Source organism: Phaethon lepturus, unplaced genomic scaffold (genome assembly GCF_000687285.1).
Source record: "Phaethon lepturus isolate BGI_N335 unplaced genomic scaffold, ASM68728v1 scaffold56792, whole genome shotgun sequence".
Taxonomy (NCBI): domain Eukaryota; kingdom Metazoa; phylum Chordata; class Aves; order Phaethontiformes; family Phaethontidae; genus Phaethon; species Phaethon lepturus.
Genome location: NW_010523777.1, coordinates 15,341 through 42,061, shown reverse-complemented (window position 1 = coordinate 42,061; position 26,721 = coordinate 15,341). Strand labels below are relative to the sequence as shown.

The 26,721-nt window shown below is 43.5% G+C and overlaps 2 protein-coding genes and 1 pseudogene across 2 annotated transcripts; all 3 read left to right on the top strand.

The window, feature by feature from the left end:
• The first annotated feature begins 37 nt into the window (after positions 1 to 37).
• On the top strand, positions 38 to 5,207 carry LOC104615910 (CMRF35-like molecule 1). The gene is made up of 6 exons (XM_010282201.1): positions 38 to 470; positions 1,112 to 1,429; positions 2,507 to 2,582; positions 3,971 to 4,086; positions 4,485 to 4,534; positions 5,001 to 5,207. The coding sequence occupies exons 1-6, from the start codon at positions 38 to 40 to the stop codon at positions 5,205 to 5,207; spliced, it is 1,200 nt and encodes a 399-aa protein (XP_010280503.1).
• A 3,527-nt stretch (positions 5,208 to 8,734) lies between these two features.
• LOC104615922 (triggering receptor expressed on myeloid cells 2-like) lies at positions 8,735 to 24,252 on the top strand. Its single transcript, XM_010282200.1, has 5 exons — positions 8,735 to 8,804; positions 11,396 to 11,740; positions 12,097 to 12,151; positions 12,564 to 12,877; positions 24,242 to 24,252. The coding sequence occupies exons 1-4, from the start codon at positions 8,762 to 8,764 to the stop codon at positions 12,778 to 12,780; spliced, it is 660 nt and encodes a 219-aa protein (XP_010280502.1). The 5' UTR covers positions 8,735 to 8,761; the 3' UTR covers positions 12,781 to 12,877; positions 24,242 to 24,252.
• On the top strand, positions 15,027 to 20,620 carry LOC104617001 (annotated as a pseudogene).
• Positions 24,253 to 26,721: the final 2,469 nt, after the last annotated feature.

Sequence of the window (26,721 nt, the reverse complement as noted above, 5' to 3'; positions counted from 1 at the left end):
GCCCTACCTCACCCCTACCCTGACTGATGGGCCATCCATGAGGCAGTTGCCCAGGGCAGAGTTTGGCCCAGATGCCCAGCTCAGGCTGGGAGGCGGGTGCCCGTGTGCCAACAGCTCGTGGGTCAGTGACCACATTTGCTGTTTCTCAGAGTTGCACAAGTCGGAGTTGGACAGTCTCTCTGTGCAGTGCCCGTACAGCAAGTCAGGGTACAGTACAGGGAAAAAAGCCTGGTGTCGAAGAGAAGGTCAGAATGAGTGTAAAGTCGTGGTGAGCACAGATTACACTTCAACATGGCATAACAGCAAAGCTCTGGAAGACAGAACATTGATCCAGGATGACACCCAGAAAAGGACTGTCACCATTACCATGCAGAAGCTGCAGGTCCAGGACACCGGTGTGTACCGATGTGACCTCTACAGAGGCTCTCACCTTACCCGGATAATGGAGGTCAGCCTCTCTGTGTCCAAGAGTGAGTACCTACTGGCAGCCAAATGTACCTGTTGGCAGATTTCAGCCCCACCTCCCCTGCTTACTCTCCCTCCCATCCTGCGCCAGACCACAGAAGATCCCAGTGCTGCCACCACGCAGCTGACACCCATGTCTCCCTGTGTGTCTGTCTCTCTGGTGGACACAAGGGTGGCTGCCCAAGAGCCCTGTAGAGCCAAAGCTCAGGCCTGGTTCTTCATGCTCTGTCTGCTCCCAGCAGAGACTCAGGGGAGGTTCCCATGAGCTCCCACAAATGGAGCCATTCTTATCAACTGCTTCTGCAGCATTCGGCTTGCCCACGCTGGGCGCTGCTGGAGACCTCCCCCACTGCCTGGCATTGCTCTTGCTCTGGCCCCGCAACTGTGACCCCCCTCTGGTCCTTGCCTCCCAGACCTCAAAGGCTGAGTGCCTGTGAGCATGCGGTCCCTGAGGGAACCAAAGGAAGGGGACAGGACCCCACACAATTTGTGACTGACCTCTGCTCGAGCCCCCTTCTGCTCCTCATGTCTGGTGGTAGAAGGACATCCAGTAAGCATTCAGCCCACAGCACGTATTCCAGTGATGGGGAAGGGGTGCCATTGTGCCTGCTTTGGGATCTCACCAAACACACTGGGTGTCTTCCAGGGACCCAAAAATACACAGCCAAGGAGTCAGGCGATGTCTCTGTCCAGTGTCGATATAGTGCCCCAGACTATGGGGTTGTGAACAAAGCCTGGTGCAAAGAGGGAGCTAAGAAAGCATGTACCATACTGGTCAACACGAATAGGAAGCCTTCAGGGTACCTCAGGACACCTCAGCAAGGCAGAGTCACGATCCGGGATGACACCCAGCAGGGAATTGTCACCATCACCATGGAGAAGCTGCAGGCACAGGACGCTGGCATGTACTGGTGTGCGCTTTATGAACACTCTCATCTCTTCCGAATGGTGGAGGTTATGCTCAGTATTTAGGGAAACATGGTTGTTTGTAGATTTCAGACTCACTTTCCTACTCTCTCCCTCTAGTCTCTGCACTGCCCAGCTTACACCACCTCCCAGTTACATCTGCATGTGTTTGCCTGCTCAAAACCTACATCATTGTACCTTCTCACACTAAAACCATGCTATGGAATAGCAGCAGGGATCAGAACTGAATCACATGCACGTGCTGTGTTACTTCTTTTTTCCCTGAGAGCAGCTTCAGTTGTTTTCACAGAGGTGTTTCTGTCACTCATTCTCATGATTCTGCCCCTTTATAGCAACTCATCCCTTGACTTTCAAAGAGTATTAAGTCCTTCACGTTTGGTTGTCAAGGGGACAACCTTTAGACCCATATTTTAAAGATCTGTGACTTCTAAGTTTTCTTTCAGTGTGATGTTTTAACACCAAGTGGTAACACTTAGGCACCCGATTGTGGCAGACCAGCACCATGCTGCAGCCCGTCTTCTAGGAATGTGGCAGAGCAGCATTGAAAGGATACGGCAATCCAGAAGCCGAGAGGGGATGGCATAATTCTCTAGGAGCAACTCCTAACACATGGGACTGAATGCAGTCTCTAAGCGAGCAGGGTCCCCCCCACACGACCTCCCCTGGGCACAGCAACAGGCCTGGACACAATTCTTACAGCTGAGTCTTTCACAGACAATGCTTTTTGCTCAATTTTTGCAAGCCTCTGTCTGCTTAAGCACAGAGTCATTAAGTAGTTCATTGCTACCTGAAGATCTGCTCTGAAGATCAGATGCCATAGCGCATATCTGCTTGCACTTACACCACTTTCTTCTGCCATGCATTGGGGTGGGTACATACAGAGCGGGGCTCCTGGTGAGCTCTTTGCCCCTCCTTCCCATGTTTTGATCTTTATGTTGCTTTGCCTGCTGCCAGAAAGTCTTGATGACACAGGTTACAGCCTGGGCAGATTGTCTGTGCTGGGTTTCACAGTGGGGTTTGATTTATATCCATGTAGCAATGGCTGGGAAATCTAGCTGGTAAATGCAAAGCAGCCCAGTAGTGATTATTCTTCTCTTCATGTTTGTGATTGCAGTATCGGCTGGAACAACTTCGTCAGGTACTACAGGCACAAGTCAAGCAACCCCTTCTCTCAACATCCCAGAACCGAGGTAAGGCCTAAATCTGTCTCTGGGCTTGAACAAAGACAAGAGTTATAAATGCCTCATCCACAATACACCTGTCTTCCTGGGGTAGGCAGGCTCTAGGCATTCTGAAGACTCCTTCTTATAGAGGAAGAGAGATGACAGGCATCCTTATCAAACATGACCTTTTGCCATGGTTTAACCCCAGCCAGCAACTAAGCCCCACACAGCTGCTCGTTCACTCACCCCCAGTGGGATGGGAGAGAGACTCGGAAGGGTAAAAGTGAGAAAACTCATGGATTGAGATAGACAGTTTAATAGGGAAAGCAAAAGCCTCACATACAAGCAGAGCAAAAGGAATTCATTCACCACTTCCCACCAGCAGGCAGGTGTTCAGCCGTCTCCAGGAAAGCAGGGCTCTGTCACACAGAACAGTGACTTAGGAAGACAAACGCCATCACTCCAAACGACTCCCCTTCCTTCTTCTCTCCCCAGCTTTAGATGCTGAGCATGACATCATATAGTATGGAACGTCCCTTGGTCAGCTGGCGTCAGCTGTCCTGGCTGCATCCCCTCCCAACTTCTTGCTGGTGGGGTGAGAAGCAGAAAAGGCCTTGACTCTGTGTAAGCACTGCTCAGCAGTAACTAAAACATCCCTGTATTATCAACACTGTTTTCAGCACAAATCCAAAACATAGCCCCTTACCAGCTACTATGAAGAAAATTAACTCTATCCCAGCCAAAATCAGCAGGCCTCTCCTCTTCCAGCTCCTGCCCAGAGTGTAATTACAAAGGAAAAAGCAGATTGGTAAAATCAAGTCATAGCTTTCTGGAATGTAGATGCCTATCTACTTTTTTATCCTTATCTCTTCAGGCTGTGCTCTTTGCAGCAATAGAAACCCCCAGATTCTGCCCCTAAACCTTTCTGTCTCAACTTTGCACACTCCTATCCATGAATATTTAACAACGAAATAGTCCTTGGCTGCCATTTTATCCTTCTGCTTTACCAGGCTGTTAAATGTAAAGGATTTTCTTCCCCTTTGTACATCTGGTGTCATCAACACTACAGCAGCATCTACGAGTACAATCATACATCAGGTCCAGTGTGCCAGGCGCAGCAAAACACAGGAGGAAACGGTGGTACCTGCTCCAGACACCCTGGAACTGTGCTCTAAACTTTGAACAGTGGCTTGTTTTTAAAGCCCAGAGAGTAACTTGGGAAAAGTTCAGAAGGCACAACCAGGTAGAAAAATCAAGATAGCATTGATGCAGGAGAACCAGACCCTCCTTCCAAGTACATAAAAGCTAGTGCATTAAAGCTATTCCTGTCCCTTTTTTTGGCCACTGGTAAGGGGCTGCACCAGCATCATATTGTGCTACTAACACTGGTAACTCCTTTGCTCTCCTGGCTTCAGCTCAAATGTAAACAGCTTCATCCTACTCTATGGGGTCCTGAGCATCGTGCTCATCCTGACACTTGTCAGCCTGATAACACTGTGCATCAGACGGCGCAAGCAGCTGAAGAGAAAAGGTATGTGGAGATTGGTGATGCCTCATGTTCTAGTCTGTACTGAACAGGGCCTTCTCTGACCATCACTTTTCTACTCCAGGTGAGCTTATTCCTGGAGAAGATAAGGCTGGTGCAGCCTGGGAAGCCTCAAGGCAGGCTCCTTGCTGTGATCTCCTCTCACAATAAGTCAAAACGTATGTTCCTCCAGACTGTGCACAGGACACCTCCTAAAATGTTACAGGAGAAGTAAAGTGAGAGCAACGTGTTCACCAGATTCAGGGTAGATGGGTCCCACTGGCACACCATCGCTTCTATCACTGGAAAATCCCACAGTCTTCCCCAAAACTCCTGAAGCATAGGCAATGCCCAGGGATACTCTACTTTACTGCTAATACCTCTGATTTTGGCTCATTCCAAAGGTAACAGACAAGCAGAGGACACCTATGACAAAGCAGAGGACATAGCACAGGTAAGGAAAATGATAGATTTCCCATATGGTACCTGAATCCTTTACCAACAGTCTGTGAGGAGCTGACTGATCCATCTGATGAGGACCTTGGTGCTCCTTTTTGGTTGTAAGCAGGAGGGGAAATAGTATTTAATGTCACCAGAGAGAGAGGAATGTTCCTAGCTGGAGAGAGAGGGGGTAATTAAAGTAAGGAAACTCCAGTAAGAAAAAAACACAGTGGAGCAAATTCTAGTAATCTCTGAGAAATTACTCAAAGCCTAGAAATGAAGGTTAGATGATGGGGTTGTAACCTGTATCAAGGAGAAGTGATGACAGAAAGAGTCTTCTGGTCTTTCACCTCTGTCATGACCAAGGGTCAGTTTTTACATGGCTTCTCCTTTCCTCCTGGGAAAATCTTGTTCTTTAGATAACAGCAGTGGCCTGGCACCGAATCATGCTAACAAGTGTTTTCCCTTTCTTTTCATAGCTTGACAGCACTGAAAGAATGGAAGGTCCTGAGGATGACAGCGAAGACCTAAAATATGTTACCCTGAACTTTAAATCCCGACTCAGCCCTGAGGATCCTCTCTATTGTAATGTTGAACCAAGTCAGGCTCACAGGAAACCCAAAGATGAAAATGTGGAATATGCTATCATTGCACTCAAGCAATTACCAACGAATGATAAAGGATAAAAAACAGACTCTCAAAACAATCCAGAAATGAGAGAAAAGAACTGGAATACAAAGTGGGAATGGAGAGTAGAAGGTGTGTGGATGGATGCTGGGGGAAGATCTAAGTTTTTGCTGCCATGTGTATATTGCCTATGCATTTTAAGACCTCCCACCTATTAGCGGCCACAAATGTGCAGATTCTCTTGGGTCAGACAGTGGTGCTGGGTAATTCTCAGGGTCCCTTGCACATCTACTTTCTTCAACCTCATTAAAATGCAGACTCTTTTGAAGAGGCAGCTGTGGAGGACTGACCTTTTGAAAAAGAGCAATATTCGTCTGGGCATGGATGGGTTTGGTGTTTTAACTATGTTCACTGGTAGAAACTCTATCCCACTCCTAAGGGTATGGCCAAGCAAACTGATTCCAGTGCTCTAGGGATAAAACTCTAACCTTGCTGTGACTGGGTTCATTTGCCGTGTCATGGGTGGAGGATACGAGCACTGGATTATAATAAGCAGAACCAGCATCTACCTGAGGGCAAATAGCTTGAAGGCGTATTGCAACATGATGATACGCTGCATTGCAAACTTTGCAAACTGAGTGTTGTGCTGTATGAATCTGAGCACCAGAAGGTCTTGTAGCTACAAAACAACGGCGCATGTCAGTGATATGTACTCTATGTAAGACATAATACAAATTCTCCTATAACCTAAATTTATCAATCTACTTAGGTAAGAAGTAAAATAGTAAGCGGCTTTCAGACTAAAGCTAAATGTTTAGCTTTAGATCAAGAAATAGAGTTGCATGCCGGAGTTTGGGGGTAAGAGGGAATGAAGGTGATGACACTGACGAGTGCATGTACAAGTGTCCCTTTACGAAGTGCAGAGGGTTGTGGGATGAATTCAGTGTGGCTGCTGTAGATTACACTAATGGGAGTCTCCAACACTGTACCCTCTAGACAACTCAATTATTTCGAAGCTTGAGGGCCTGATTTGCTCTCAGGGTCACCCACAGCTGCAGCATATTTATGCAGTCTTTGAGGCCTGTACGCTGAAAACAGAATGAAACAGCAGCTGAAATCTGAAGTTACAGGCATGGCTTCCCATGCGTAGCTTGTGCAGGCTGCCCCATCCTTTCACCACTTCCTAATCAAAAAGGCCCTTACTTTGTTCAACAACTTCTGTATGGCCTGCTGTCTTACAACCTCTGTTCCCCAAAACCACACAAACTGGCTGCTTAAACCAAGGCAATGTAGAGTCAAGACAAGCAGGGAGAACCAAAAATTGGTATTTCTGGAGAAAGGCAAGAAAGGAACAACATGTGGTATTGCACTAGAAGAGTGGACAAGGGCTCTGGGACGTTTTTGAACAGAATTTGCCTTGCTGTGCTAACTGCAAGGATGAGCCCCAAGATAGACAAGAAGTACAGACAGTAGCACAGAGCAAGAAACTGGTAGGCTGTGTAAAGAAGTTGCAGGAAGTATGATACAGACAACAGAGGAAGAAGAATGAGCATAAGAGGGCTGGTCTCAGCATCAGCTGATGTAGCAGAAGGGACATGATGGTAATTGAGTGGGTTATTTACAGATGTAAACATCCAAGTAAGTCAGACACACAATACATTTATGAATCTCCAGTGCAGCTACGATGCAGGTTGGCAATTTCCAAAAGCTGCTGCAGAACACTAGACTGGCTGGGACCTCATCAAACCCTGCTATCCTGCATAATCACACCACAAACTATCAAACATGTTTTTCCAATGCATTTGGTCTCTCACCTTCATTGTTATGAGGAATCTTTGCATCTCTTCAGGAATCACTATCCAGCTAGTCTCAGATATAGCTCTGTTCTTTTGCAGCACTGAGCTGTACTTTAAACAGCTCTTTCCAGCCTATTCACCAGTGCAGCTGGTTCTTCATAAGTTCTTTGGAAGACCAATACAAACCAGCATGTGTACTTTCAGCACTTTTCATTCGTTGGCTACACCATAGAAAGCAAGCTTTTGTGGCTTCTTTTAAAGTTACAGGAGACCAGAAATGCATATGCAGTTTCATGTTGGAGCTCACCAGGGCCTTGGAAAGTGACACCATTACTTCCCTCCCTAGGCTGGAAATACTCCAAATGACACACTTCCTGCCTTTATTTAGCAGTCATGTGGCAAGCAATATGAAATGAGTTTGCTGGGGCTCAGCCCAACTTCTCCAAAAGACCAGAAACCCTGTCACTTTATTTGGCTGCACCAAGCTCTGCAGACAGGTGGCAAATTAAAGGGGCCTGAACCACTCCCTATTCATAAGCCAGTCACATCCTATAGGCTTCTCTTGCTATGGATGCAGCAGGGAAGCTGATCTATTTTTTGAGATTTTCAGAGTTGACATGTTTAACTTGAAATGACAGAAAGAAAAAGAAAATGGTTCTGGAAATGGTTCATTCAGCCCAAGATTCCCCTAACGATTTGCTATTCATGCAGTCAGTTAGTTACACTGGGTCAAACTGTGGAAGAGTAATAGTAGAGAACAATTGAGTGGAAGAGAGACATTTTCAGGGACACAGTGTCTTCCAATCAAAGAGAATCCATATTTGTGCTCACTGGAGCAAGAATGAACAGAAACTGCAATCAGTAAGCCTCACAGAGAATTTCTGGATACCGTAAGGTACCATTTTCTTCAACAACAATTTGAGGAAAGAAAAAGAAGGTGTATTTATAAATGGATAGACCTGCAGGTTTCTCTGCCTGTTAAGAAGCAGATAAGCACACAAGTTAAGAAGCCAGGGTCTATTTGTACTTGCATGGAAGATCCAAGTAAATAAATACAAAAAAGAAAAAAACAGCAACCCATCCACAGCCTGCCAGTTTGCTAACACTTAAAGGAGGCTCCCCAACTGCAGTCCTGAACTACTGCATCAGTATGGCACTGATCAGCTCTGAATCAATGCCCCCATCCCTTGATCTTATGTCCTTTCTGCTACGTAAAAAATAAAGATGTCTGTTTTGCTCATTTAAAGCACCTCACAGCTGCACCCAACACACTGTTCTTGTCTTCCTGTCTTTGGTTATATGTCAAATAGGAATGCTCCATGCGCAGGCTCTTCGAAATCTTCCTTCTCCTGAAAATAACCCACAAGATTGTGTCCTTGCCGTCCCTTCACCCTTGTGATGCTGACTGAGCTATCTGCAGAGTCTTGATGAGAGCCTCCCTTTCCCTTTGGCTTTCCAGAAATTCACCCCATGCAAAGCTTGCATGTAAAGCCTGCTGTGGTGGACAGGCACCATTGCTGAGCTAAGAGGGACTCCCAGTGCCGTGGTTTCAGGCCATCACATGATGCGCTCTTTCAGGCTGTCTGGATTAAATTGTGGCTGTGAGTGGGCAATGCTGATGCCTGAATTTTCAGCCCATGAGACAAATGCACATCCTTGGTGAATTGCTCAATACTGCAGGACGAAAAAGATGCCAAGTTCCTGTGTTCATTCCTTCCGTCACAGCAAGGAGAGGGGAAAAGCAAGCTGCTCTTGGGCAAGAGCCCTTTTCACTTTTCTCCACTCTCCTCTCTTGTCCCCTTCTCTGCTCAACTGACATGGAGAAGCTCATGCACCTCACCTTCTTGGTCTTCTTGTCAGGTAAGAAAGCGTACATGGTGTTGGGTTTCAGTTAACAGATAGAGTAAAGGATCAGTGCAAAACTTAGTCTCTACCTGCACCTCGTATCAGATTGCTGATAATGTTACCGGAAAATACTATAAAGGTCTTGAAACGCAGTAGCTTTTTCCAGATGCAAAGGCATCTTTGCTGCAGCATGCAGTTCTCTGGAAAACCAATACCGACAGTTATTACGGATAAAGAGTCTTACTGCCTGTCTGTACACTGCAAGGTCCAATGCAATGCAAGCAGGGGGAACCTGGAGCATTGCCATGTGTTCTGCCCTCTACTCTTCCTCACCAATTATATTGCAGGGATGTCAGACTCCTTCCTTGGAGTTTGTTCTTTTCCTTTAATTTAACAAAGGGCCAGCGGTGATCCAAGTGCTCAGCTTTTCTCACAGGGATCCTTTTGAGACAGAACAGGAAACACTGCTGACAGAAGTCTTGTGTGCCTTTTCAGAGCGAAATGTGAAATTGCAAAATCCTATTTGTTTGCATTTGTAGGGCTTCGAATGTAAATTGCAGCAGCTAGGGTTCAAGAAGAGGAAAATGAAACTCAGTGAAGGGGACATCTCTGATATCTTGGGCACTTGACTATATTAATCTTGGAAAGCAATGTTCATCTGAAATGAGAAACAAGGCACAGGACCCAGCTGGTACTCCCAGCTGGCAGCCTTCTCTCTTCAGTCACACTTTGGAGATCCAATACTTGCAACAGTGCACAGAAAGGCAACAGATTCAGGCTTTGGGAGCACAGAAACCTGTCTCAAAAATCTGAATTAGTCTGGAAAAAAGCCCACCATACTTTTTTCAGTAGCACACAGCAAGGAAAGAGGAACACAAATAGTAAATGGTCTGCCAGCAGAATTGGTTGAAGAGATAACAACACGAAGTTTTCCACAGATGCATCAGCAAATCTTTAAATGTCATGATTCTGATTAAAATATTTTTTGCAGTGCTGTTTCTGTTTAAAACAAAATGAAAAACAAAACCCTGGGGCCACTCCAGGAACTGAAGGGGCAGAACTGGGGGTGAGGAGGGGTCCACAAGAGAAATAGGAGAGGGAGTTAAAACGTTTAGAGGGATTGCACAGGACTGGACTGGACATGCAGTGAGGTAGGCCTTAACTGGAACAACTGAGTGGAGCAACATACCAGATAAAACTTGTAGGCATTGGATACTTGGAGAGCACAGATCCATTTTTATGCCTTCAAGTCAAGCCTGAAAGACCTTCAGTTTTTTTAGTTTACAATTCACTCAGAATGACTGAAATTATTTTAAGAAGTGTTATTAAAAGGCTCAGCCAGCACCAAGTCCTCAAAACAGCCTATTTTTTAATTTACTTCTGTTTTATCATTACTTATGGTTTCACAGAAGGCATTAATCTCTGAATTTTTTCACTAGAAATACAGAGATTTTCACAAATACCACACTGCACTTCTCTCTGGAAGTATTAATAGCTCAGACTGTCCCTTCTGCCTTTGACTACCATAAAGAGGAATGGAAATTAGAAATAAGGAACTAAGGCGAAAAAAACGAAAGCAGCCAAAGACCAGTTGTCAACATGACTAAAATTAGTAGAATATTAAAAAATAGGGTGAAAAAATTGCTAAACCCCTGGATTTAGAAAATAGGAATGGGATTAAGAAGTAACCTCCTAAACGACTAGCTGGACACTGGTCTGTAGGTGTCACTTTGATTCTAGCATTTTCCAGGCCTGTGTTGCTTCTCTCTGGCTGCGTAGAGCCTTAAAATGGGGACAAATTTCATGGGCATTTACTGCAAAGGATCTTTTCCACAGCAGAGGGTACTCTAGTGCCAAATCTGCATCTACGAACATATGTGGAAGGGCTGAGCTCAAGGACAAAACCTGAAGCAAGCTGCCTTGCTGCACCTGTATGCAAGTAAGCAGGTTGGACATTGCAAAGCAGCAGCAAGGCTAGTCTAACAAGAATTAACACAGAAACAATTTGTCATTATCTGGTCAAGCTATGTTTTTATGAGCTGCCTTGTAAAAAAGAGCTTTTAAAAATCAAGACAGCTTGCCTGATGTCAATTCCATCTAGCTGAATGCCCAGCTTCATGCTTCTCAGGACCAGACAAAAATACAAATTTGTATTTAATCCCCTAATCATGCTGACAAACTGCTTCCCCTTACTGGGCAGGAGCCCAATGATTACAAAAAGTGTGATGTGGGTGAGCTCCAGACTGCAATCCAGAGCAGTCACCACAGGGCCAGAAGGGAAAGCAAGGACCAAAATTTCCTGAACTTCAGAAAATCTGCAAATATTAATGAAGCTGATCATTAGCCCACCCACAAGAATAGCTGCCTGGCTAGAGCCAAATAACACACCAGAGGGATCACTACAGACCTGTTTCAAGAAAGTCTGAACCAAGACTCTGAATCTGAGCACACTGTATCTTTCATGGGGGAAGCAGACAGGTAATAGCCCTACAGCTGACAGCAGCCACCACTAGAGTTGTAAAAGAGGAAAATGACGTTTAGCATAAACATAGCGGTAAGAAATAGTGGAAAGAGGCTTGGCTTACCACTTCCTCCTTCTCTCCTAGCATCCTGTGCTGCAGAGAACATCACTGTGGTGTATGGAATGGAGGGGGGCACTATTTCTGTCAACTGCACCTATAACCCCTGGCAGCAGCGATGGAGAGAAAAGAGCTGGTGCAAGCAGATCGATGAGACCCAGTGCCAACATGTGGTGAGCGCCCGACGCTTCTGGCTGCCATTCCTAAAGAACAGGAATGGCACTACCTCCATCAGTGACAATGTCCGTGAAGGTGTCCTGACAGTGACCATGAAGCGACTCAAGAAGCAGGATGCTGGGTTGTATCAGTGCAAAACTGACTACCTGGGGGAAACAAACAGCTTAAGGAAGGTACAAGTGGAAGTGCTGACAGGTATGTCCTGGGGCTCTGAGTTTCATGAATTCCTGAGTTCCTACTCAAATTTCACATGTTCCTGCAAATGCCAAGGCCTCACTTTAATAAACATCTACTTTTGTCTTACTCTAAAGGAGGTACTATGTTTCATTGCTTCTTTTTAGTTCCCAATTTACAGCAACATGACCTCACTGTTACAGGACATCTAACACATGTCATCCCCTTATTGCTACCCAGATTAATCTTCCAGCACACAGCCCAGTGTCCAATCTCACCTTGGTTATCTATGCCTAGATGGGCCACTGCTGTTGGTGACACCAATGAATATTACCCAGAAACACCTGCAGACTAAACTGTTCTGTTTCTACCATCAGCTGTCCTGGAGACGCAAATGCCAGAGGAGCCTAGTGCTGTGCAGAGCATCTCCAGGTAAGCCATAAAACTCATGCTGTGATCTCTAGTCTTCCTAGGACTAAGCAGATTAACATCGGCAACCCCATTTGCAGCTGAGGGGAATACCATCACAGGCATGTTCTCTACCTCTTCCTAATCCATGACAATTCTGAGCGCCACTGTGTGGCTTTTAAACAGCAGCTTTATCCTAATCCAGAAAATGCAGTGCTTCAGTGCCAAGCAAAACAACTCCTGCAGATCACAATTTATCTGTATGCGAGATGTTGCAGTTAAAAACTATTCTAGTTGTTCTGACCTCCCAGGCTCTGTTGCACCCTGGTGAAGGAGATGTTACCATCTTCACATTGTATACTACAAGGGTTTCTTTAAAGGTTGAACCGTCCCCTTCATGGTTAAGTTTTATTGTTTTATTTATGGTTCCCCGTAGCATCCCTCCTGAAGCTGATTTCACTGTCTTCTTTATCATTGCTGGATTCCTGGTTACTAAGTTCATGGTGGCTGTGCTGATCTTTATCATTGGCAACAGCAGGAAGAACAGAGAAACAGAGCACAAGAACTCAAACTTGAATGAGCAGCAGGTCCTCCCTTTCGCTAGTGACCGTGCACATGATGGAATCAGCCCCTCCTGGGAGAGCACTGCTTAGAGCTAAACCAAAGGGAATCCACAGGAAATGACCACCAAGCATTTGTAGGCAAAGCTTTGCCACCTGCCGTAAGAAAAGGATCGTCTACTAAACATGGGTACCGACGAACCTATCACTCTAGAGAGGGAATGTCACCATCTAACACCTATTCTCTTTGGCACTGACCAACTTTTTTCAACACAACTGAACTGAAAAGATGCTGCCAGTAACACCTGAACTGGAAGAGGATGGGATTGAGGGCCAGGGGGAAAGGAGGAATATGAAGTCTTTCTGTCAAGAGATCCAGAACAGACTTATCTATGTGCAGAGATGCTTCCCCAGGCATGGCAAAGGTGAGAGAGCTCTGCTCAGTTTTCCCCCAGCTCATTGCTAGGCCAGAAAACACTTTGCTGCTCTATACAGCTACTGGCAAAAACTTTGTTATAACTAAAACTACAGATACACCAGTGAACATAAATCAAAGTTCAGGTAACACATCTCAACGACCATGTGTTGAGCAACTCACAAAGACATCCACATAGTGTAAAAATGGAAAGACATGTTTCTGTCTCAAATCTCCAAGTAACTTCTCCTGATTCATTGAAGAGCAGTGTTAAAGAACTAGTAGCTTTTTTCAAGGTGCCATACATGTCTCTACAAAACGGTCAAATGCTTCCCCAAAAGCATGAAATACAACCAGAACTAGATGGTTTTCATTGAAAGCTAATATTATTATTTGTCTAGAAATCAACTTTTTAGCTGAGATTCCACTCTCTAAAGACTGAAGCTTCTGACACCCACTTTTGGCAATGCAATGCTCTGCTATCATCTCCAGTCACTGCCAGTAGCTGCACCACGCCACCAGGCAGAGTTATTCCAGATACTCATTCCCCGTATCATTCCACCAGGGTCTGAACTGAGACCCATCAATTTCATGTCATCTCAGAGCAGTGTGCCAGGTGAGAGATTCTCTCTTTCCAAGGTGATGAAGGCTAGCTCCCAAAGGTTCCCTTGGACAGTGTGGATCCTTGGTCAACAGTCACTGTGGAAAGGTGTAAGGAACTGCAGAACATAACAGAATGGGATGTGAAGTCTACATGAAGCTCTGAGCCTGCTTCCTTATTTCTCAAATTATTTTGCAAACAAAGAATGAACTGTCTCTCTGTATTTCTCCCTGTATTTCTTCTGCACTCTGAAGGGGGTGTTACCAACATCTGATTATTGTTCATCACTCCCCAAAGTGTAGCTGCATTTAGCTCTCCCAGGAAGACCCCAAACCCAAGAGCACTCACATTTCTTTTCCCTGCACTGCCTCCAAAGCTAAATAAAATGAAACTGATTATTTGAATTGGTGTGGATTCATGATAAAGAGCTGCCAGATCACAGATCACCAGATCACCAGATCACAATACATCACCCAGAGAAGAGGTAAGACTTAGAATATGCTCATGTGTTTATAATGTGCAGAAATGCTCTGAGCCAGCTGGGCACGTTGGCACATCCAGCCAGCTCCATTTAGCACCATGCAGAAACAGCAGCTCAGCTGCCCAAACCAGGCTATGCATGGCTGTGCTCTGTCTAAACTAATTTCCTCTATTTCCAGAGGGTAAATTAGCCCATACTCAGATGCACACCACTGCAGCTCTACTAACACAAACCTAGGTTCAGTATTCCTGGATGGTATGGCACTGCCCAGTTAGATGTGCTATAAAACAAGGGAACTACAGCTCTAACCAGGAGATCTGGGTCCTAGTTCCAGCTACAACCTGTTGAGAGACCTCAGGCAGGGCCACCCACTGCCACTGTGATGCCAGGGGGTACAGCGGTGCTTCTCTGTCATTGTACAAGGGCTTTGGGAATGCGGGATATAAAACTTGCATGTAAGTGCAAAGCAGCAGTAAGAACGAACACATCCAACTGAAAACTGCTCTGTAATATATCAAGGTAGCACTAGAGACCAAAAATGCCTATTTTTTTTTCCAGCCACCCATCCTGATTGCTAAATATGGCTATCTAGACAACAATATATTTAAAGCGAAAAAGCAGCCAGTAAACATTATGCAGCCTTCCTACCCAGGAAATAATATTAAGATTGTGGCTGAAAGATATTCCCAGCAATTCCAAACTGGCATCATCGCACTAGGCAGCAGACAACTGCAAGTGACAGAGCAAGTTAGTTCTTATTCTCAACAGAGAATTTCTCAGTGATTAAGAAGCTCTGGGATACATTTTTTCCCTGTGTGCCCTAAACCACTTTCTGCTTTAGGATGGTGAGTTTTACAGCCCTGCTGCTCTTGCTGGCACTACCAGGTAAGGCTCAGACACTCTTCATTTCTCCTAGGAACAGGATGCTCTCTGTGCTATTGCATGCATTGCACATAATAATGTGCAATAATAAACTTGCATGAGCACTTTTTGTTCAGGCCATCTATAGCCAGGCACAGAATGAGATTCCCAGAAGTCAATGAGACGAGGAAACGTTCAGACTGAAATTTGCTTATTTTAATTATACAAGCTTTTGGGTTCTCATTTTTGTTTATAGTAGTTCTGTATTTTGTCCAGAAACTGAACTTCATGATGGGACACCTGGCAATCTTTGCCCTTCTGAGACCTTTCTCTCCCACTATCGCAAATTCTCAGTCTGAAATCACCTAGCATATGGGGAGGAAAATCTGTGGGTTTTGCTCTCTCCTGATATGTAATGGACCAGGTATTGTCATAGATGCTAGCTGCTGTTTTCTTTCTTATTGTAAATAAATAATGAGTCCGCAAAGAGGAACAATAGGAATAAAAATAGAAAAAGGGTAGTGGCACTAAGGCTAAGCATAGATGTTTATTTAGGCAAACCTACAGACTTACATTACTCTTCTCAGAGGTCCAGCATGAGAATCCCAGTGGTATAATGTAAGAAAAACTGGCATACTAAGCTATGACTAGTTGTAGAATAATTTTCTTCTTTCTTTGGAAGAAGAGGACACACAAGTGTTTCTGCATACAGAGGGAGAGTCCTCCAGAGATCATTACTCATATGACGTGCACAAGAACTTACATGACAAGAAATTTTGGTGCAAGGAGCTGTCAGAAAAATCTTGTCCAGTCTTAGCCTTGAGTTCCCCTTTAAAAGAAAGGATTAACCTTAACTGTGCACTGCCTCGTTCAGTTGACCCGATAAGACTCTGGATGAGGCTGGTTTTCTGTGATCGTGACAGCACTTCAAAGAGAAAGTTCTGGCATATATCAGTGTGGGGTGATCTGAAGAATATTCTGCTGCAAAGAATACAGATGATGGTTTCACTTGAGGGTGAGCTATGAGGCTAACAGTGCACTGGGTGGGAGACAGACAAAAGAAATAAAAAAAGCTGTGTCATTTCCATTTTTGTTTCACAGCAAAACACAGTGTATCTAGACACAGAGATTCCACTAGAAGTTATCAAGGACGGCATAAAACTCTATTATATAGCTCAATATAGAACCACAATATGTATCTATATGCACCTAGAGGCAGAAATGTTCAGGGAATTAGTTTTGCCATATGAAATCAAAATTTTTCAAAGGAAAAAAAGAAAATAATCAATAATTTACAGATTACCATAAAAAACATTAATACAATTTTGTAGGCTTGTATTAATCAAAAACAAATGGGTTTAGGACAGAAATATTTCAAGTAAGTAGATGAAAAATAAAAACCAATACTTCCTTTTGCACAAAATTTTCTATTCCATTAGAAGTGTTTTACAGTCACAGAAACCTATCACACAGAAAAGCTTTTATAACTCACTCAGAAGACTCATCATATGGAGCAACACCATCTGAAGATTGAATACCTGCATGAAGCATAAGAAATATGCTAAGGTGGCTCCCTGTCCCAGCACTTGGGGAATTTAACAGCAGTAAGAGCCCTGTTCAGAAAGGGCAGCAGTAATCCAAATTTCCCATTTGCCACCCCAACCTCATCTCCAGTGACCACCCTCCTCAGACTGGGGCTGGTTACTTCATTGTCTCCTGCAAGTTCTCTTTGTGCTAATGTTAGCTCTGCTTCTTTGTTGGGAGAGATGTACACTGCCATGGGGATTGTTTCTTCCTGTGTTTTCTCCCTCAAATGTACCCCCACTCTATTTTCTTTATAACCTGTAAGGCTATTTACAAAAAATGGAACTCTCTGTCCCTCCATTGCTCCTGTTCTGTGATAACCAAATCTGGAAACTTCAACATTTTATTTGGTGCCAAATGGTGTCCCAAATTAGATGTCAACCTATTATCAGAGGCAACTCTGATCAAAGTATCGTTAAAATAGGAAGGACTGAAATGATGAATGACTTCTCATGGAAAATGATTAGAGTGTGGCTGAAAAAACTCCAACTTAATGACTCAGGAGAATATCATCTTGAGAGCCATTTCCAGGGGAGAAACAAACTATTGAATAGGATCATGTTGGAAGTTTTAGGTGAGTTAATCAAAGAATTAATGAATGATCTTCGAAAAGTCAGCAATTTCTTACCACTTGACAAGAAAGATTACAGGTCAATGTTAAAGAGCTCTCTTCTGAGCCTGGAAGTTTCCTGAGACACAGATAATTCCTGTATTTCTTTTTTTTTAAACAGATTTTGGTACATACTAATGGGATAAACAAATTGCAGCCAACGTGGGGGGGCAAGGGGGAAGTCTGGCTTGGCTTCATTGACTAATGAAATTCTACATTTACATCAGTAGATGAAACAGACTCCAAGCAATCTGAATCTTTGCCTGAATTTCTACCTGACTTCATCTCTTTGCCACTGCTCCATTAATAGACTTCCGTATCTGTTTTAACACTTTACTTCCTTTTCTACTTTTAGCCAGCACAGGAGGCAGAAAACCAGAAGATGCTTAGTGGAAACTATTGTTTCTGATGCGACTGAAAAATGTGTGTGTGGAGGGGAATCACATGATGCATCTTGTTTCTAAGATGCTTCCTCCCTAACAGCATTCAAGTGCCCAAAAAAGCAGCTCATTTTTCATATAATTCTCTAAAACGGTATGAATTTTCATGGCTGGCCTATACCTTCTACAAAACTTGTCTCCTGCAGCAGATGTCCTTCTCCTTCGATCTGTCACAGGACGCAAACTTGTAAGGAAAGCAGAAACCAAATCTCATTTGTCCCTCTGCACATGATATAGTCATAGAATAAGTAGGTTTTCCATGACACCATGCAATCAAGTATCAAATATTTTGCAAGAATAAAAAACCACCACAGGACCACAACCCAAAGGGAAGAAAACTGGAATCATAGTATGTCTGTTCTTGTCCTACTTACTACTGTCTAGCTACTTACTACTAGCTCTCTGGCTGGACCTATACCTGATGTTTTTATTTAGATACATTGATAACTATCCAACAACCTAAACAAAACTCCCAGCTCTTACTTGAGGAACTGGTTGATCCCATTCCTGTGATTCAGCTGCATTAACTAACCTTCTTTTACTGGTAAACAGCACAAGATGAATTTTCTTGTGCAACTCACAATTTCATAGCTAAAAAGCAAGCAGTAAATCTGGACCATTCTACAAACCTGCAAAGCAGGATATTTTAGCATGAGAAAAAGTCACCAGGGATGGATTGATTTGGGAAAATCATCTGCTCTTGTTTTTTTTTCCAAGGGGAAAGTTGGAATCATAATGCAGATTTAGACATCATTTCACTTCCAACTAAGAAAGTGGATGCCGCTAATCCCACAGATGACAGCAGTAAGGATCAGAGGTAAAAAAAAAAGACTCCCAGACTCTAAGTATAGCATTCTGGATGCACTGCAGGATTTGAGAAGTGGTGTGACAAACAACTGAAGCATGTGCATGCACACACATACACACACAAAGAGGCTTCCCCTTCTCCCCTGTAGAGTTTGGTCCAACCTCCCCAAGTCCCATGAAAAGCTTTAAAAGGTTCCTATCAGTTTCAGGAGCACTACGTGAGGTCTCTATGAAAGATGCTCAGTTTGACTGTGTTCTTCCTTTCTACCTGGTTAAAACAGGACAACTATACGGCCCTTGCAATGCTACAATGACTCTGCCTTTTGTACCAGCAGACCAGCCTAAGACCAATCCCAGCTAAACAACATAGCACATCAGACAAGAGTTATTATCAGACCTGATCAAAGGTGACCCCGTTAATGATCCTGATCGAAGACAGACCATGAGAAGGGTTACAGTGTCCTGATGAGGGATGCCTTTGAACTCTGGTAGCTCTGCAAATGATTGCAGAAAGAGAATTCAAGCTCCCGAGTATTCCCCAGGCTTGCCAAGTGCCGAAGAAAATACAGCTGGGATGGATCCTCTGTGGCTATAGATCAATACTGACCTCATGGATCCACACTTATTTAGAGACAGCAGGGGCAATATCTGCATGCTGAATTTTTATCCTGGAACCATAATCCACTTTCCAACAAACAAAAATCCCCTCCCAAATTAACCTAGTCACCTCTGATGCTATAAATAGTAATGGAAATATCATACTTTTCCCTGCAGGACTCTCTATGCTCTCATGGTGCTGAGTTCCTTCCTGCCTACAACTGCTCTGATTGCTACTGTTATACTCCTGGTCACCACTTACATCAGAAGAAAGAGGACAGGTGAAGCTCTCTAACCCTCTTGTCTAGTTTTCCTGCCCATACAGCTTGTCATCCCACCATCCTGAATGTAAGGAAGGTCTGTTCATAGCAATCATTGTCCAGGGATGCAATGAGACTGAGCTGTGAGTGAAGTGCAAGATGTGAGTTAAATCACAGGGAAGAAATAGTGGGGTAGTGATTTTTAAAATGAAAAGGTAAAGGTGTGGTTTTACACTCAAAGGAGATTCTGTCCTTCATGGCAGGAAAAGGGATGGACTTTGGCAGACATCCTGCTTTAAGCCCAGGAGCACTGCAGGTAAGACATCATCAGAAATCCCACATTCCTGGTGCTTTGTTTGATCTGTCATGCAGAGACACCAGCTCCGTGTTCAACACTCACGGGGGTTACAAAGCACCCAGTACCCTGCATCCTACAGTGGATGCATAGCATCCATTCAAGCTAGCAGACTAAAGCTAGCTGTCTATATTTGTTGATTGTAGGACATCTTTTTGCAGACAAAACCTAACATGGTTATTTAAGTCATAGCCGTTCTGCACATTTTTGTTTAAAGTACTCAGAAAAATGAATGTAGTAACAAATACATAATTTTGATAATTAACTGGCCTTGAATCTTCCGTAACATCACCAAAGGTTCTCATCAAAGGAAAACATTGCTAGTTGCAATTGCCTATTTATTGTGTTAACTGTTGCAGCACCTTTCTACCCAGTCCCTTAAATCTGAGGAAGTAGAGTTTTGTGTAAGAGCAGTTTTCTAAACTTCTCTGAGCACATATAGCCTTTTCCCATGCATCCCCTCCCCTCTTCCCCAGTTTCATGATATGAGGAGAAAATACTTGTGGTTTTGATGAACTAACAGTAATGATCAGGAGCAAAAAATGCTGAATTTCTTTTTAACTTCTCATTCTTTGTGGTTTCTCAGAGGGATGGAAGAAACAAAGCAAGTAGAATGCCAGATGGGGAACTGCATGATAGTACAATATATGCTGTCATAAGGCACCAACCTCAGAGGAAGCCTGAAGATGTTATATATGTGAACATTCAGCCTTCACCAGAAGTTTTCTTCCGTACTCAAGAACCACCATGCAATTCAGTTTCCTCAGGGTCTGTGGAATATGCTACTGTTATCTTCAGAGCCACAACTCCACATTCTGGCACTGAAAATAGAAAAACAGGTCCACCTAAACAAAGCAGCACAAAGCCTTGGGCTTATTCGCAAAATTTTGCTGAACCACACTTAGAAACAATCCATTTGTAACCAGTTGCTGAAGCTGGATATATATGGGGTGTGAGGCAGAAAGCAAATGAAAGGGTGAGGCACATGGATGCACAAACCTTCCCTGAAAAAATAACTGCACTTTTCTAATAGTACAGCATCACAATTCAGCTACTGGTAAGCAAATCTAGGGGAAGGCTATGGTATGTTTGCTTTTTCCAAATTGCTGTATTTTTAAATGACAGCAACTATAAACTCAAGTACAGGAAAGTGGTTCTCTCTGGTAGCAACTGATACAGTGCCACAGTCAACAAAGGGCTGTGAGATACGGAAACAAAATGCTTCTTTTTAGACTTTCAACTTCAGCATCTCACTTACTCATATATAAAATGTTAATTATTGCCCACTCTGATAAGATCCAAGGCAGCAAAGTGGTGAAGAATCTGCTTTGTTTTAAACATGAGTTGTTTCATGGATTTCAGAGAGGCAAGTAATGCACTTGGCATGTCTTAGTAAACAAAGGTCTTGTTGAAAAATATTTGTCTACATTACAGTATAAAATGTCTTCAGCTTGAACACATGGGTGCAGAACTTATGTCCAAAGTTAGTTATTTATTTTTATAAAGAAATAACTTTGTATGTCCTTGCTTTTGGTTCTTGTTGTTTATTAATGCCACACCCATGCTACAGTATAATCTAGCTTGACTATTATAAACTACACACATTTTGATCACACTACTGAATCCTGGTGGTTATCATGGTGATATATTCAAACATCCATTCAGGATTATGGATAAATCTCGAAATTAATCTAACTGAGATTTGCATCTTAGTTCCATGAGTTGTGCCCGCGGATGCTGAATGTGATACAAAAATGGCTTTAATTTTTTGGTATTCTGATTGCTAGGAGACTCCAACCTAGGTATTAGGTGGCATGGAAAGAAAGGAATGCGACAAGAGAGAGAATATGTCCATGAATCATATAAACTCCACTCTGTCTGTGAATGCTGAAGCGGGGAGAGAGAGACGGGGGAGAGAAGAGTGATCTACTGGCTGGTCTGATGTTGCTACACAGTAGCAGGCTTTTTGCCATTATATCTGAGATTATTTTGTCCCTCTGTTGTAAATTCCCTGAAAATAAAGCTAGGAAAAAACCCCATAATAATAGATAAAGAAATCAACTTCTGGCTTCCTAAACAGGCTTGCATGATTGCATTCTTCACTTCCTGTCTCAACTTCCCATTTTCTGTTATTGTGTACTGGTATTTCTTTTTTTTTTTTTTCTTTTTTTGGTCATCATTGCATTGACCAACTCTGGAAAGAATTACTGACTGACACCCTTGAGCTTTGGGTCATTTTTGAGATGTCAAAAGTGTTGGTGTGGGGACTATACCATTAAGGTCTGAAACAATACACAACAGGCAAGATGAATGGCTAACATAATACGCTCCAATATAAAAATTCAATCCCTTATTTAGCCTGTTTGACTCTTTGAAAGCACCTAAACCCCATATGCCCAAATTCCTAATCTGGGTGCAATGGCATATACAATAAAAGTTCTGGGGACCTCAGATCCTAAAATAATAGAAGTTAAAATAGAGAGGCTTATTGGTATACTATTTTTTCTCCCTACAAAGCTGAAGATGATCTACTATTATATGATGAATTTGAAGGTGTTTCTAGGGACAGTTTATCTCTATGGATGGCATCAGTCCCCTGTCACAAAAGGTAAATACATAACTGCCTGTTTTAAAACAAAGACACAAGAAATACTCTCAACCCCTTCTAAATTTGCAACATCTTACAGGTATTTTCATTCCATGCAAATGATGGAGATTTGCTAGTAACCTGAACTGCCTACAGTGAATGGAAGAATTACCGTAAGACCCAGACTGGCATGCCTGGTAGTTACATTCGGAAAGCATCAGCAGCCCATCCAGTCTACTTCTGTTATACTTAACTGTCAAACCACATGTAGGAATGGTCTAACTTATGTACATGCAGCCTCTGGACATCTGGGACATTACAAACTTGACCATGTCTTCAGATAAGCCTGACAGAGACAGCTAGTTAGTGACCTAGTTCTATATTGGCTGTTGAATAGTGGTATAAACTGTATCTGGCTAATGTCTCACACATCCTCCGAGCTTATCTTTCATTTGACAGTAGCAGGAAATAAAGTTGCAGCATTCTAGGAACTGGGCATATCAGATGGGCAGGGCACAGCTGATAGGATCTAAGAGGACGGGGCTTTTTTCTAAGACTGAGGCTGTTATTCACTACATTCCATTCCAGTGCCTCCAGACATCTCCTCTGTCCTTCTACAGGACATCTAGTCAACTCACTCCAAATCTAAACATTCTCTGCAGTCTATATGCTGAAATAGTTATTTGGTTCTTCTTTGTCTCACTTCAAAAGCACTAAACACTGAGAGGACCATTTTCATCTCTAATAGGGAGTAAATAAATATCCATGTGACTAACAGCTGGGCACCTTCATGTGTTACCTGCTGTTCACTGCAAAGAGCTCTTGCCTTAAGTGCACTATAAGAACACAACAATCATATAATAAATTATAAATTAGAGATTCTGCTAAAGTCATCATAGTACTATGCCATCAGAGTGCCTTCCAGTAGCAGTTTTGCAAATTGAGTAAAATTTGCAGTATGCCTAAAAAGTCAGTGGTGAGAAGGACAATGTTTTATTAGCCACTATGTAAGCCATGCAGTTCTGCTCCATGTCTTGAAAGATCCACAAAGCAAAATGGGAAAGTAAACTGAATTTTGGATATACTACAAAGTACAGAGACCAGGGAATCTCCTCCTAGACAAAATGAGGTTGACTCATTCGTAGCTTTCCTCTTCCTCTGGAAGTCACTGAAACATGAGAACATTTTTGGAACAAATGATTGTGTCTAACTCCTCCAGGTACAAAGAATCAGTGAAGTGTTGTTGCATGAAGAACCTAAAGAAAGAGAAAACCCAGCTTACCAACCCTACTCACTTCACATTAGTAGTACAAAATTTTATTCATTCTATTCACTTTAGAAGACCTGTTCAATTGTTCTCAACTTCCTGCTTAGCTTCTCCCCCATGCCTACCAATTGCAAAATATTTATTACCAGAAAGAAAAGTTAAGCAATAAAGGACAAGATCCTGGCAACCGTGACTAGCCTAAGATTAGCAGATAGAAGAACTTCTCTCCAAAGTGAGGGATTGCCTTAAATTAGTCTGTTCCTGTTCTTGTTAGGGAACTGAAAAGAATTTCAAATTAAAAATGAAGCAAAACGCAGTAAAAATCACTATCCAAGTGGCTTTGTAATCAGATAACCTATTATGTGCTGAGGGCATTCCCTCCACGCCTACAATGCCTGCTTACTCCTTTGGGCCACTGCCCTTCATGCTCTTCTGCATTCATGAGTCTTCAGCTGTGAGGTCCTTGAGGATTTATTCTGCTCTATTTGCCAACAATCACACTTCCATCATTTCTGCATTTCGTCATGATTGCAGAGCTGGCAGCAACACAGTGACAGCAAACCAAGCCAGCTTTCTTCAGGACCCACTTTGGCTGCCAGCCTGTGAGGGCTTTGCAGCACATAACAAGTGTCTGAGTTAGGAGGCCAGATCCTGTACATTCAGCAGAGGGAAAAAGGCATCCTCGGAAGGTATTTCCAAACAGCAGGATGTAACTCAATGCTCTGGACTGCCTTCTGGAGAAAATTCTCTCCCGTCTCACCTATGGGGACACTGTTCGCCTTATTCAGACACTTAACATAGGCAGTATGGTTATGCCCCATTATAACTGGCATTAGAAGCACACACCTATTTTTAATTGGAGCTCTGGGACCACTTCAGTGTAGCTAAATACAAACTCATCCTGTATTTCCAAGCAGTTTCATGGATAGTGTAAAGATGTCACTCACAGTTGGTTCACTTGGAAAACACCATTAAGGCATCCACTGCAGGAGAAAGAAACACAATAGTGTTTGGGGTAAAACTTGCCTTTTTTGTTCTGTTTGTTACCAGCTAGTGATATTTATGTGTGCTTTCAACTTCTTGCTAGCAGAGAGATGTTTTTGCCCCAGTGAGGGAAAAAACAGGCCCCCAAACTGCAGTAGTGACTATTGTTCTTTCAAGAACATCGCATATAGCTACAAACACCTGCGCAGTGTATCCCTGTATGCCTATCCCAAGAACACAGGAGAAAAAAATAGGCACAACGTAATGTTTCGCTTTTTTATATGTCTGCTTTTAATCCAAAGAACTTTGCAAGCTGAATTGAAATTCAGAGGATCTGTTTCAACAATACTGTAACATACAACTACTTGATACCACACAAAGATTGCTTAACAGTGTGGGACCTCAGCCTTGATAAAAGTATTTACGTTATCATAGTGAATGTTTAAATTACAATACTGCTGAGACACCCGGAGCAGCACACATGGCAGAAACAGCATGCCTGAGAGGGATTAGCAGGCAGACATGGGAACTGACTCTCTCTTAAACCTTTCAAAGCCTGCCCAATCCTCTTAAGAAGAAAGTTCCTCCTCTTCCTTTTGTGCCGAAACACAATAAGCTTTTTCTAAGGGTCCATTCAGTTATATTTGGCCAAAAAAGATAATGACATGATACTCGGCTGAGAATTTGGGAACAAGAAGAAACCACCTTCCTGGAAGGTAGCCAAGATTAAAAAGGAATAAGTGTCTTAGAAAAGCACTTGGCTAACAGGAAGTTGGATTGTCGCCTCTTACACTTATGCAACCCTGTACGGATTCCATTACTGCACCCATAGGACACTCCCTGTGCTTCTATATATTCACTGGATTCTTCTGCACGGCCTTTCAGGGATAATTATTCAATGCAATGAAACGTGCAGCAAGCATGCGAAGAGGCTGAAATGTCACCTAGGCATGCGGAGCATTATGCCAACAGATCTCCAGCAGCTGGCGAGCTATGGATGTGACACAGTGTGACTACTGGGCATATTTCTCTTCATTATTAGAATAGTAATTTTTTCTTTTAAACAATAATTGCAGTGCATCATCTTTTCTCCCAGCCCAGACTCACCGAACACTTTCCCCACACTTTGAAGGGCACACAAAAGCAACACTGGCCAGCTGGAAGCAGCCTTCCTTCTCTCCTCCAACTCAGTGAGGCCATTTCCAAACTCCAAGAGGGTCACAGCAGCTTCCCGGGGCTCAGGGCTGAGAAGCAAGGCCGCCTTCCATCCTTCCTGCAGCCCTTTCTCAGACAGCCCTGCTCCTGCATGCAAATCACCTCACAGCCACCATCTTGAGGCACTACCGCAGCCCGTGAGGAAGAGCAGCAGGGCAAGATGGAGGCCTTCTTCACCAGCCAATCAGGTGTCCCACAGCAACATCCACCCAATGAACACCCATGGTGGGACACCCCAGCTCCCCTCAGCCAGTCAGCTTCTAGCGCTCACCAGCAGCCAGGCCCCAGGGCGGGCAGAGCAGTCCCCTCGGACAGCAAGATGGCAGCAAGATGGCAGGATGGGGATAGAGGGGAAAATGGACACCAAGATGTCCAGACCCTTCCCCAAAAGGCAGAAGAGCAGCAGGTGCACCCAGCCATCCCCCAGTGTGGAGGCCGAGCTGCCTAGGCGTTTCTCAGCGGTGCTAAAACTACCTGCCCTCACCGCTCCATCTCACTGCTGCCACTCGACTGAGAAGAGCAGAAGGTCTGAAAAACAGAGCCAAAGCTTGTTCTCGGTTTATAAATTTTTATTAGCTGGATAGTGTACACAGTACTTACAATAGCATCTATTAAAGACCAAAATACACTTGAAAAAATGCATCATATAAAAAAAATTATAAACTTTTAACTATATACAAACTTTGCCTTACATTACATTAATCTCAGTATCCTCCTGCACCCGTTCACAAAGAAAAGATTTTCTTCGCATTCCCCCCCCACCCCCCAACATGCAAGGCATTAAAGCCATTTAGCATCACTTGAGGACCATTTTCCACATCCCATTCTTCACACTCATATAAAACTGGTTTTTGATCGGTTCGCCACTCCAGTGCTCTCTGAGTCAATTGACCACGTTTCTCACCGAGCCTCCTCTTTTATCCTCATCCACTCTTTTATGCACTCCTAAAGTGGAGTTTTTGCTCACGTG